The following is a 13,748-nucleotide window of genomic DNA, read 5'->3' as shown; positions in this document are numbered from 1 at the left end:
AGCAGCTGTTTGGTTCAGTGATTAAGCTGCCCCTTGCAATGCCGTCTCATATTACAGTGCCTGGATTCAAGCCCCAATTTTAGCATCCAGCAGATGTACATTCTGGGAGGCAACAGTGATAACTCAAGTAGTGGGGTCCCAGCCACCCATGTAAGGAGACCTGGATTGAGTTCTGGGCTCCTTGCTTCAGGCTGGACCAGCTCTTGCTGTTGCAGGAATTAGGGGAGTGAGGCACCATCTGGCAGATCTCTCTTGTGTATCTATCTGTCTCTCACTTACTTTCCAAATAATACACACAATTAAATAAAACTTAAGAAAAATTAAAATATACCCCATAAGAGAGAGTTGAAAGGAACACATTGTAGGAGGAAAAAGAGATGTGTGTCAGATTTCCTGGAGGAGAGAACAGATACTCAGGAAATCAGAAGAGACCATGCACTAACTAGTGCCCAGGTAAACAGTACTTTCTGGGTCTCTCGAGACAGAACATTCACAAGAAGTTTAAACTTTTATTTCCATGTGAACCCTTGGTTTGCACAATATTTGTGTATTAATTTTTTTAATGATATTAATAGTAAAGGTTATCATCAAGTCATACATATCATTATGTTAGCTATTTTTTTATTTCCTTCTTAGCTTTCTGAGTTACTGACACATTATTGCAGCAAAACATATGTAGGGTCAATTCATGCTGAATAGTTATTAGAAACCATGATAACAAAAGTCATTACACTGCAGTTCAGTTTTGACAGTAAAATTTCTGCAACATTATCACAAATCCTCATGCATTAGTGCAATGATCCTTACTATAGTTTCATATTAGAATCAAAAGATTGCTGTAGCATGCTTGATACAAAAAGTCAGGCAAGCCAAATTCTTTTCTGCTTTTGCAGATAACATTTTTTGTTCTTTTTCTATGTATATCATGCAGACACTATCCTTGTTTTATATACCTTTCTCAATAACCTATGAGTATATTACATAAATCTTTCTTTAAAATCAGGATTTTTTTCTGTGAAAGACCACCACACAATTCTGACACCCAGCACCAAAGGAAACAACTTGAAAATGATTTTATATCTGACAAAATGCCATAAAATTACAAACACTGTACTCTCTATGGCAAATGTCCATCCTTTTCATTTCCTTCTATCTTTTTCAGCCTTTCCTCCCTTCTTCCCTCCTTCTGAGGCAGAGAGGTATTTAGAAAGACAGAGACAGAAGAAAGAGAACGCTCCCAACTAGCTATTTACTCCCTAATTGCCCTCAATGGATGGGGTCAGGGTGGGTCCAAAAACAGGAGCCCAGAATTCAACCAAGGTCACCCACATGGGTGGCAGGAATCCAAATGCTTGAGCCATCACCACTGTCTCACCTCCCAAGGTTTGCTTTATCAGATAGATAAAGTCAGAAGCTGGAGGTGAGCATCAAGCCCAGGTACTCTACTGTGGGGTCTAGGTGGCTTAACCATACTAAACACCCACTCACAAAAAAATACAGAAAATATGCATTTCTAAATTGTTAAATTTCCCTTTACTTGAAAAGCTAGAAAGAGCAAGAGCATGCACAAGAGAGAACTCTCATTTGATGGTTTGCTTCCTAAATGCCCACAACGGCCAGAGTTGAGCCAGTCCAAATCTAGAAACCTGGAACTCAATGCAGGTTCCCGCCCATAAGGGTGGCGTGGGCCCAGGTGTGAGAGCCATCATCTGCTGCCTTCCTGGATGCATTAGCAGGAAGCTGGAATTGCAGGTGGAGCCAAGACATGAACCCGGCACTCTGAAATGGGATGTGTATATCCCAAGTGGCATCTACGCCATTGTGCCAGACATCCTTCTCCTGGGAAAACATTTTTAATGCCTATATATTCAAAACATTTTCCATAGTCATTTCTTAACAAATTCTTAAAGGGTCAGACTATGTAGGTAAATAGCTTTTATTGTTCTGAGGTAATGGTAGTATACTTAAGCTCCATTAAAAAAAAAAAAAAACAAACAGAAAAAAAAGACTCATGAACTAGTGCTTTATGAATAAGTTAAGGAAGCTCAAAAATCAAGTAACATTTTCCTTAGTGGGAGAATTAGCTGTATACTGTGTACATAGAATATGGTTAATTAGAGAATATTTTACTTTATTCAAAATATGTTCTGTGGATATTTGAATTTAAACAATTCTAGTTAGTGTGATTGAAGTGATTGGGGGTTTCACTCACAAGATAAGAATCCTTTGAAAATAAATACAATCATCCCTGGGTTGTTTGATATACTATGTTTGAATATTAAATTTGAACCCATACAATACATACTAACCTAACTAAAAATTAATCTGTCCACATAGATGTAGCAGAGAAAAGCAGTGATAAAATATCTTAGTCATGGTATTATTCATAGGTTTACTATTATAATAATTATTTACTTCATTTGAGCTAATCTATAATCTTCAGGTCATTGTTAAAAGAAAATAACAATTTTACAGTGCGTTTTGTTCCATAAAATGTTTCTTAATACAAGCTAACCAAGTTAATTTCTATAAAGATTCCATTGGCTCCATTCAGACTACTTGACAATAATATGCAAATAATGATAATACCAGCTTTGAGTCTCATTCTCTGTTTTTATATATGAAACAATCTGTGAAGTATGCTAATTTAACAACAATAAATATCACTAAAATATATGTAGCACTTACTATGTTGTAAGTACTATTCTGATAGCTTTACTCCTATGAAATTAGTTGTCAGGAAAAGTGTGTGCAGTGGGCTCTGCCATTATTCTCGTTTTACAGATGGGGAACCAAACTTGGAGAGGTAAATGAATGCTCAGAATCCAAGCTAGTAAGCAACAGAACAGAATCAAACCCAGGCATATTGGCTCAATGCTATATCATACTGCAAATTCATTATTAGATCTTTCTTGAAAGAAAATTTGTATACATTTTGGTAATTATACCCTAGAGGAAAAAGCTACAGAAATATATTTTTAAAGATTTATTTATTTGAAAGTCAGTGTTACAGAGAGAGAAGGAGAGGCAGAGAGAGAGAGAGAGGTCTTCCATTCGTTGGTTCACTCCCCAATTGATCGCAACAGCCGGAGCTGCGCCAACCTGAAGCCAGGAGCCAGGAACTTCTTCATGTGGGTGCAGGGGCCCAAGGACCTGGGCCATCTTCTACTGCTATCCCAGGCCATAGCAGAGAGCTGGATTGGAAGTGGAGCAGCCAGGACTAGAACCGGTGCCCATATGGGATGCCGGTGTTTCAGGCCAGGGTGTTAACCTGCTGTGCCACAGTGCACATAAATATTAAGGCTCTTGTTAGATATTGTCAAATTTTAATTATTTTAAAATTTAATTAATTTAATTATCTCTAATTTTAATTATTTATTTTCTCCTACTAAGTTGGGGTTTGGTTTTCTGTTGTTTTTCTAGGTCCTTGAGATGCATTGATAGCTCACTTATTTGATACCTTTCCAAATTTCTTGATGTAAGAACCAATTGCTATAAACTTTCCTCTTAATAACACTTTTGCTATATCTCATAAGTTTTGATTTTCTGTATTGTCATCTTCACTTATTTCTAGAAAACTTTCTCTTTTGATTTCTTCTATGACCTACTTTTCAATCAGTAGCATGTTGTTCAGTCTCCATGTGTTTGCATATATTCTAGAAATTCTTGAGTTAATTTCCAGTTTCATTCCATTGTGCTCAGAGAAGATGTATGGTAGGATTTTGATTTTTTTTTTAATTTGCTGAGGCTTAGTTTATGGCCTTGCATGTGGTCTATCCTAAAGAAAGTTCTATGCACTGGTGAGAAGAATCTGTATTTTGCAACTGGAGGAGAAAAGTTTTGTAGATCTATTAGGTCCTTTTGGTCTATAGTGGCAGTTAGTTCTGTGTTTGCTTGCTAATTTTCTGTCTGATCTGCCCATTGCAGAAAGTGGGGTATTGAAGTCCTCCATTATTACTGTATTGTAGTCTATGTCTCTCTTTAGAACCATTAAGATTTGTTTTAAGTAGCCTCGTGACATGTAATAAGGTGCATATTTAAATTAGTCACAGCTTCCTGTTGAATTGACCTCTTAATCATTACACAGTTTCCTTTGCTGTCTATTTCAACAGTTTTTGTGGTAAAGTCTATTTTGTCTGATATTAGGATGGCTATAACCTGCTTTTTTTCCTTTCCATTAGCATGGAATGTCTTTTTCCATCATTTCACTTTCATCTGAGTGTACCATTGTTGGTGAGGTGTATTTCTTGTAGGCAGCAAACAGATGGCTTTTATTTTTTTAATCCATTCAGCCAGTCTGTATCTTTTAACTGCATGAGGCCATTCACATTCAAGGTGACTACTGGTAAGTAAAAACTTGGCCCTGCCATTTTCCCATAAATATCCCTATTGCTTACTTTGGATTTTTTTTGTACTTTTCCTGGGAGATTTTCTGCCTTCACATTATTTCATAGTGATGACCATGTTTCCTTGTTTCTGTGTGTAGCACATCCTTAAGCATCTTTTGTAAGGCTTGATGAGTGGTTACAAACTGTTTTAATTTCTGTTTATTATGGAAGGCCTTTATTTCTCCTTCATTCATAAATGAAAGCTTTGTGGGTACAGTATTCTGAGTTGACAGCATGGTAAATTTCTCTCTCTCTCTTTTATTTTTTAATCAGAGGAGAGGGTTTGATCAGCTCTGTTGTCTTATTCTCATGCTTACCCCCTTTCCTCCAAGGCAACCAGTGCTTGAGTGCCAGCCCCAGTGGGTGCAATATTCAATCAGAATCACACAAAAGATCTATGCAGTGCTCAGCGTGAGCACAGATCATTCCTAGGGTATCAGTGAGCCACAAGTGTTTGGAGCACCAACAGTGACTGCCAAGAGACTAAGCTCCATCTCTAACTGTTTTTCTTTAAATATTTCATGAAGACAAGACATATCAATGCCATTCCTGTTGGAATACTTTTCAATTTTTTCTTGTTGAAGAAGAACAGATTTTTTAGTGATCTGAAGAACACTCCTTGTGTTACAAATATTAAACCCACATTTGTCTCAGATGTTCAAAATATTTCCCCTATATTTAAAATTACATTTTAATTTCCTGCTAGCAAATCCATTAGTTATTTTTGTAAGGTTTCTTCCTTTTCATTACATTGATAAAAACTTTCCTCCTACCAAATTCAAATAAATATTCAACTTTATTTAATGTTTATATTTAACTTTTTAACACATTTGTATTTTTTGGCATAGCACACAAAGGTGAATATGTACACAATGAAATACTTCTAAGGCATAAAAAGAATGAAATCCTTTCTTTTGCAACAAAATGGATGCAACTGTAGATCATTATGCTTAATGAGATAAGCCAGTACATAAAAGACAAATATCATATGCTTCCTCTGATATGAGGTAGTTAATATATAATATAAAAATACTTAAGAATGAAAATTGATACTTAATGATCTGATTAATGTTTATGGCCCTTGTCTATGTTTCTGTGGAACCGTGATCTTTCTACTTTCTACCTGTTGAACATTATGGTTAGTCATGCAGTAAGCCTATGATTATAAAGTAAACTGAAAGTATTTTATTGCAAAAGTTAAAGGAATCAAAAAAGAAAGGAAGGAAGCAAATGGGATTAAGGGAGGGTATGAGGAAAGTATGGTTATCTTAGAATTGTATCTATAAAATACATGAAATTTATTCTCTTTATATAAATAATAAATAAATAAATCCTTTGTCCTTATCTATTTAAATTTCCACATATTTATGTAATACACTGTTTTGCACTTTGGGACTTGTTTCTAGGCATTTCATGTGGTATTGAACTTTCTGTCATTTTTTTATATGTTATAGCTTATTGTAGCTTTATTAATTGTTTTAGAACAAGTTAGAACAAATGTTCTCTCATTATTTTCTCCATAAATTTCTTGTTTGTGTTCATGTTTCAGCACAGAATTACTTTAGAGGGCTCCAAAAAATAATCTTGTAATTTGTACAAAATTGTGCTAAAATAGTAAAATGAAGATGCCAGATCTCACCAAATTAAAATATTGGGTGTTGTCATAGCATGTATTGTTTAATTATCTTTTCCATCTGTAAAATTTTGCAGATGTCTTACTAAAGGTTCAAATTTAATATTCCATGTCAGGGTATCTCTAAGGATCCTACTGTGAGTAGGATCTTATCATGAATATGTTATGTTCAAATAGCTGTTTAGTAGTATAATATCTGTATTAACTCTCCATAACCTATGTATCATTGCAACCTGTATGCCTCATAAATATATTCTATACCCCGTAGCAACTTTACCTGGCTATCAGGTGTTTGTCATAGTTCTCTTCCTTATAACACATATTTTTCAAGGTGATTGTCATAATGCTACTATTACCCTATACAAATGTCCAATCTACCATAATTCATCCCATATTCTCTAGTTACATCAACTATTTAACACCTTCTATAAACTAGGATGTTATAACTGTATTTTCATCTGAAGTTCTGACACAAGAAGTGAGGAACATATTTATTTGAAGGAAAAAAGCATATTGGTAGCATGCCTTCTATAGGCAAAATGTACATTTTGTGAAAAACTATCCTAGGTGCCTTATATTTGAAATATATATTTGTGCTTCAAAGGGTTGTTGTCAAGGAGAATAAATAAAATTATATATAAAATCTAAAAATATGCTTAGCACATAGTATGCACTTCATAAATGATAATTATCACTCCACATATATTTTATGACAATCCTGCTAGGGAGACGTTAATATTCATTCTTTTCAGCAGCTCTGGGATATTATATAAGCTGCCCATAACTACTCCACTCCACCTTCAATAAGAGTTAAATTCTAAGAGAACAGATGACTAAAGGAAATATTTAGCATATGAATATGCATTTTCCATGTTAATACTTGTTTTAATAAATGCTTATCAGACACAGCTCTGCAGATTTGGGGAAAGGTGATTACAAAAGCAATTTTTTCAAATGTTTATGTCATTGTGATGCATATGCAGAGTTTGAAACAAAAAAATCATTAACATATACTCCCACAGAATTGAAAATCAACTGCCGTTGTAAGTCATGTAATAGACAAGCATAAGTAGAAAATATAACTATCATGGGAGGAGTATGCAATGAATATTTTACTTGTTCTATTGTAATTTTTAAAAATTGTTTTTGAGTGATAAACAGCATATGTGTTCACTTCATAGCTGCACTATAAATGACAAGTTTAAAAAGTTAGCATTCTGAATACACATGGATTCCAAAGAACATTAACTATTTATTGGAAAATATTCCAAGTTTTTCTAGGGATTTATAGGTAACATAAAAACACTTTATTTTTGGGCCGGCGCCATGGCTCACTTGGTTAATCCTCCACCTGTGGTGCCGGCATCCCATTATGGGCACCGGGCTCTAGTCCTGGTTGCTCCTCTTCTAGTCCAGGTCTCTGCTGTGACCCAGGAGGGCACTGGAGGATGGCCCAGGTGCTTGGGCCCCTGTACCCGCATGGGAGACCAAGAGGAAGCACCTGGCTCCTGGCTTTGGATGGGTGCAGCACACTGGTGGTAGTGGCCATTTAGGGCGTGAGCCAATGGAATGAAGACCTTTCTCTCTGTCTCTCACTATCTAACTTTGCCTGTCAAATTAAAAAAAAAACACTTTATTTCCTTTTCTTTCTTATTTACATGTCAGATTTTTGTACCTTGTGTAACATTTAGTTTTTCCTATCCTTTATGAAATAACTTTTTTTCATTTAATCCACTAAATACTAAGTTGATCAGTAGGATGTAGGTTTCCTTAGAAGATGTTCCAGGGACAATATTAAATTCAGAGTTAAGAGATTTCTTAAAATAAGGTTTCTCACAAGGTTTAGTGTACATATAGGTTGTATCTTTAGAAAGGGGATAAAACACAGTGTTCCATGTTGTATTTACACTACATATTTATGAGTTGCATATTCTCTTTCTCACTCAAATGGGTGTGTGTGGGGAGCAACCGGACTAAACTAAGTTACTGGAATTAAGACTTATTCTATGCATCTGCTCTCCCACAATATGGCGCTGGGAGAGAAGTAAACAGCTTCCGCACAGCTGCCTCCAGTTCAACCAATTAACTGTAGGACTTGCTCCTGATTGGAGAGCAGCGTACTCGGCGTGTGGGCAGCCGAGTTGGGATTGGCGGAGGAGGACTATAAAGGAGGAGAGAGACGGCATGCACCGGGAACATCTATGGGGAACATCTAAGGGAACCCGTGCAGCTCCCGAGAAAGCTGGCCGGCAGTGTGCCGCTCCCCTGCGGAAGTGGGGAAAGTGGTCAGGGGGAACTGCCCTTCCACGGAGGTGGAAGGGATAGTAGCCAACCCGGGAAGAACCAGCAGCAAACCCGGGGAGGGCCGAGCAGACGAAAGAACAGCGCAGGGTCCTGTGTCGTTCCTCCGCGAAGAGGGGGAGCGACAGGTGTGTGTTTGCCAGGGAAGGGGTTGCTGTTCTGTGCATTGCAGGATATTTTCCACCATCCTTGGCAACCAAAAAATAATGGATATTCAGATATTGCCAAATATCCATATGTACTACTTGGGACAAAATAGCACTTGATGAGGCTCTAGTGAGACCTCAGTTGAGAAATACACACAAACACACACACACAAATATAGTCTTCAAAAGGTTCAAGAAAAATGTATACTATGAAAAAAATGGTGTGAAGTTAAAGTATTTTGTACCAAATTTTCTAATTTCATTTCCTACAAAAGTTATGAAGTGTGTGTATGTGTGCATGTGTGTGTGAGTGTGTGCTTTCTAACAATTAGAAGCAGAGATGCCTATGGGATCTTCAAATAACTGCTACTACAGAAACTATTGAAAGAGTTTATAGTTTTCCTATGAAAGAAATAAATTTCTGTCTCTACTAAAATAGCACACAGAAATCACCACCCAAAGCACAATTTTAATACGTGCAAGATAACAAGCAATACAAAATACTTATAAAAATGAGAATGAAAACAGTTTTCATATTTCTCTAGGAAAACAATTTTGTTTATTGCTAGAATTGGCTTTGACTCCTCACCCAATCAATCTCAAGTGAGCATTAGAGGAAACTATGTTAGAAAACTGATGAAAGTTGAAGAAAAACCTGGTGAAACTTAGAGCAGGTACACATATTTTGAGAATTTAAGATGGAAATTTTTGCCTGACAAGACCCAGGCAATACAGATTAAGTAGCAAATGTTCACAGTCCATCCCTTGTTTGGATGAAGAGAGAGTGTGAAAGAGCCTAGATTCTATGTTACATTCCAAGACAGAGCCCTCTGGACTTGGGAATCACAGCCATGAGAGAGTATAAAAGAAAAAATGCACCTGGTCTTGTATGTTTGCTCTTTCTATTCCTATACTCTACTGTATGTTTGCCAGCACAATGGGGTATTCACAATTCATTTTGAATAATTGAATGTATGAATGGATGAATGAGTAGTGTTTGAATTCTGTGAGGGCTGGAAGTGTTGTCAGCTGATTCATGTCCTGATGGAACTGCCGCAGAAACTCAGGTCACATGAAGATGATGTCCCCATCGGAGCATATCCACAACCATTAATATTGTTGCAGCTCAACTATTGGTCTACGCAAACTTCTAAAAAAAATCATGGCATCTGCTCATCTAATTTCTTTTGGCGAGAACACTTGTACCTAATTTAAGACAACTGTGTCCTATGCTGACTTATCTTTTACTTAACTATATATGTGGTAATTCACTGAGACACTTAGCCTCCCCAAGTTTCCACATACGTAAGACAATTTTTTAAAGAGGGGGTAAAGACATTTCTAGTCCAAACTTTTACAACATAGGGTTTTGTACCCTAACCTATAATTTTTAAGGAAACTAGATAGCTTCTAATAAAATAGGTAGAATTTTTTTTTCACCCACCAGAACTTTATCATCATTGAAAAAAGTGACTCCAAGGAGATAAAATTATAAAAACAATTAGTGAATTAAACAATCCATTTGAGTTGGACACCAGAGATATCATATATAATTTCTGTGGCTTTTGCAAGCTTTGTGAGACCTGATGAGACATGTTCAGGATTGTTTAATGAAGGCTCTAGTCAAGATTGTGAAATGTGTGTGATGTAGAAAAACTCAAGTTTGAGTCCCATCAGAGCCACTCTCTATTTGAGTGACCTTGGGAGGCACTGAGTCTCAGGCTCTTACATTATCTAAGGAATGATGATAATAATAATGAAACATTCTCCAAGATTATTGAGGGGCTTTAAAAATAATCTTTGCAACTTGTGTAACAGAGACACTTGATCCATAAGTATGCTTGCAAGTACCAATCAATTCTGTGGTATCTTCTATTTCCTCACTTTGAAAGAACTGGGATTTTCAGAAGGTAAGAGTTAAGCTTTACAAATCATTTATGAAAGAACTGTAAAATATATTTACATCAGTTTTGGGAGAGATCTTATTTTCGATCAACAAAGCATGTGAACATTTGTATGTTGGCTTAACTTACCTTTCTTTGAATTTGGAGTTGCACTCAATGAAACACATGGTGATTGCAACAAAATATGCATATTTTTGAGAGAAAACATATCATATGTAATGGAAAGCTTATGAAAATAAAAAAATGTGTATACTCACAAAGAAGTATAAGCTGTATTTTTTCTAGATTTGTCCCCTTCACTCACTTTTAGTGTTATTTTAAATTTTGATATCTGAGAAGTTTTAGATTGGTTTTTATTTTGTTTTTACTCAGGACCAGGACAGATAAAAAATTTGGTATAGTTGCTTTTGCCTTATTCTTATTTTTTGAAGGGGAAAATATCTGTCACTGAGAATTTTAGAAGTATCAGGAAACATACAATTAAAGTAAACATAATATTATCACTGAGGTTAATATTATAAAGTTTAACTCGACTCATTTGTATGTAAAATTGTGTTAAGGAAGAGGACAATATTTTGTTTTATATTTCCAGTAGCATTTCTTTACTACTTTTAGCCTAAAATAGAAAGAACTATGAAAAATGTATAATTTGTATAGCCAGAAATATTCTCTAAGAAGCATAATTATTAAAATATTATTTACCATGCCAAAAGGGAATTCCCATTCAGAGGCAATAGAATTCATCTAAAATACACAAAAATTCCTAAAAATGAGATTGGTTTTATAAGACCGGGAATTCAACAAAGGAATCAAAAATTGAATGGTGCATTTATATCCCCAAAAGTAAACTGGCCAAAGGATTAAGAACTGCATACATGGTAAGTGATGCAATACTGAATAAATGGACAAAAATATTAAAGGGTGTTCTCATTTTTGATGGCCAAATTCCATCCTGTAAGCAGTACATTAGACGCTAATGACATACGATTTCTCACTGACAGATTTAACAGCATCAATAAGGCCTCTCTGTCCATCGCAGCAAATTGATCCTACATGACACTGACAAGGGCAGCCTGCACTTAATGACCTCCATCGCTGAAGGATGGAAATGAAAAATGAGTGGAAGTACAAATAAATCTCTGAAAGTTTCCCTGAAACAGGTGTGCTAAAGGTGATTCGTTTGTGGAATCACAAACAGAAACCTAATTTCCTAGCATTCTCCATTATCTCCTTGCTCATTCGGGATCTCAGTCCTATCATCCTGCATCAAAGGTTTATTTTATTCCAGAAGTGAAATCTAGACAATTTTGTCCTTCCTATGAAATTTGATATTAGAATTCTCTCTTCAAAGGCTCTTCACTATTTATGTTTTATTTGCCACTAAAGAATTCTGTATAAACTATAACAAGTGCATATACAATTTACTTTTGTTTTTCTCCAGATTATAAGAGGAAAATACCGTAAAGCCATTGATTATTTTCTCCTACTCAATTATTTCCAGCAAATAAAACATGTATAATATCAATATTAATGTCAAATTTATGAAGTATTTGGACAAATGCTCTCTGGATACAAGATGCCCATTCTTTGAATCTTGCACAAGGGTTTGAGGACATAAAGATTTTGCCAACTGCTTAATTTATCAATTCTTCCCCCAAACACAATCATTGATTAATGTCCTTTCATCTTGATCCTATTTCAGTACTATTTTAAGAAAAGATGACATTCTTTTCCCCCCAATATATGTGAAAGTTTCAACTCTCATGAGAGTAGATGAGTTAGAAATATTGGGAAAGCAGCACATGATCAATGAATATAATTTTTGCCAATGGTTGTAGAACATTCCTTTATTTTTAAAGCAACTTAATTTACAGATGTATCTATTTTGATCCTCATCAATTGCCCTGTGAGGTAAATCTTATTTTATGTGTGAGAAAACTGAAATGGGAAAGAGTAGATAACTTGTCATAATCAGTCACCAAGCTAGAGATGATAGTGCCTGCACTTGGATCCTGGCCTTCTGCCTTCCCCAAATTCCACAATACTGAGGGTAAGTAATTACTGGAATTCTAAATTATAATTTATCATTCATCAATATGGGCAACACCAGTAGGAGAATAGATCCACTGGCTGGGAACCGCTTCTCTGGGCAAGGCGAATTGTTAAAAAATAACCGTGCCTCTATTTTCTGAAATAGAGAACAAACTATTTTTCCAAGTTTCTAATGACTTCCCATACCTAATTTAGAAAAACAAAAACAAAACATTTTTGGAGGCCAAAGACAAAGAGGTCTTTCCATGGGAAATCACCTACATTTAGAATTGAAATTTGAAGTCTGTAACAATGTATTTAAATCTAGAAACTAAAAATAATAACAATAAATGGTATTCATTGATTAAAAGCAAATTCATATGAAATGGTGGGTTAGAAACTAAGGCTTTCTTTTCTCAGATGTTCTTTCAGATTCGATTTCAAAAGCAGTGATATCAATGTACAACATATTTTAAACAAAAGAAAACATACCATATTTTCCAAAAGGATCACCGTCAGATTGGTAACCCTCAATTTTATGTTTTATAACATGTAAATTAAATTATTCTAAAAATATTAGAAAAATAAATACCTGTTTCTTATCTCGAATTGAAGCATCAAGTGAAAGCTGTTTATCATATCCAGTGAAATAATTTTCCTTTTCTGTTAAGAAAACAGTCTGTATATGCTGATACTCTCGAGCTAAGCGTAAATTTTCTTCCAGTAGTTTTTCTTGCATTTCCTGAAAGATAAACATATATTTAATTATTATTAATTTGTTTAAAGTTTTATATCATTTGCATTATCTTCAAGCATTCTATTTTATATTGTACAAAAATAACACAAAAAGCAAGAAAAAAAATGTTTACAGTGACAGCCTGATCCTCATTGGATTTAAGAATGTTCTTTCTTGAGGAAGACTTCTTCATTTGTCTTTTGAACCTGGTATGTGATTCACCAGAGCTTGTCTGACATCTCGTACCTTTTATTCCTGGACTTCCCTCCATCATGCCATGGGAAGTTCCCAGTCCTGGGAACTGCTACCCAGCAGCCAAGAGGTCATCTTCCAGCATCCTGCCCCTTTCTCTTTCCTCTTGCCTGGTGCTCAAACAAGTAGAAGACACAATGGAGCTTAGAATTTGATCTCCAAGAAGATCAGAGTGTTGGCACTCACAGAAACATTCAAAATAGAGAGGAGGAAAGACAAAGCATAGGGAATTCAACATTTAGAACCACCCAGAGATATTATTTTTTTTTTTTTTTTTTTTTTTGACAGGCAGAGTGGACAGTGAGAGAGAGAGACAGAGAGAGAAAGGTCTTCCTTTGCCGCTGGTTCACCCTCCAA

At 35.5% G+C, this 13,748-nt stretch overlaps 1 protein-coding gene across 5 annotated transcripts in view; it reads right to left on the bottom strand.

The window, feature by feature from the left end:
• Positions 1–13,748, bottom strand: part of CCDC178 (coiled-coil domain containing 178) — a 604,881-nt gene that overhangs the window by 223,729 nt on the left and 367,404 nt on the right. For 3 of the 5 annotated variants that reach the window (XM_051851309.2, XM_070050338.1, XM_070050339.1), the window contains exon 20: positions 12,996–13,145. In XM_051851309.2, coding sequence (XP_051707269.2) covers positions 12,996–13,145 — 150 coding nt within the window. Of the gene's footprint in view, positions 1–12,995; positions 13,146–13,385; positions 13,508–13,748 lie in introns of those variants that run through there. The other 2 variants (XR_011379371.1, XR_011379370.1) reach the window with 2 other exon arrangements.

This window comes from Oryctolagus cuniculus, chromosome 10, assembly GCF_964237555.1.
Source record: "Oryctolagus cuniculus chromosome 10, mOryCun1.1, whole genome shotgun sequence".
NCBI lineage: Eukaryota > Metazoa > Chordata > Mammalia > Lagomorpha > Leporidae > Oryctolagus > Oryctolagus cuniculus.
The sequence above is the reverse complement of the archived record's forward strand: the minus strand, read 5'-3'. Positions and strand labels throughout refer to the sequence as shown.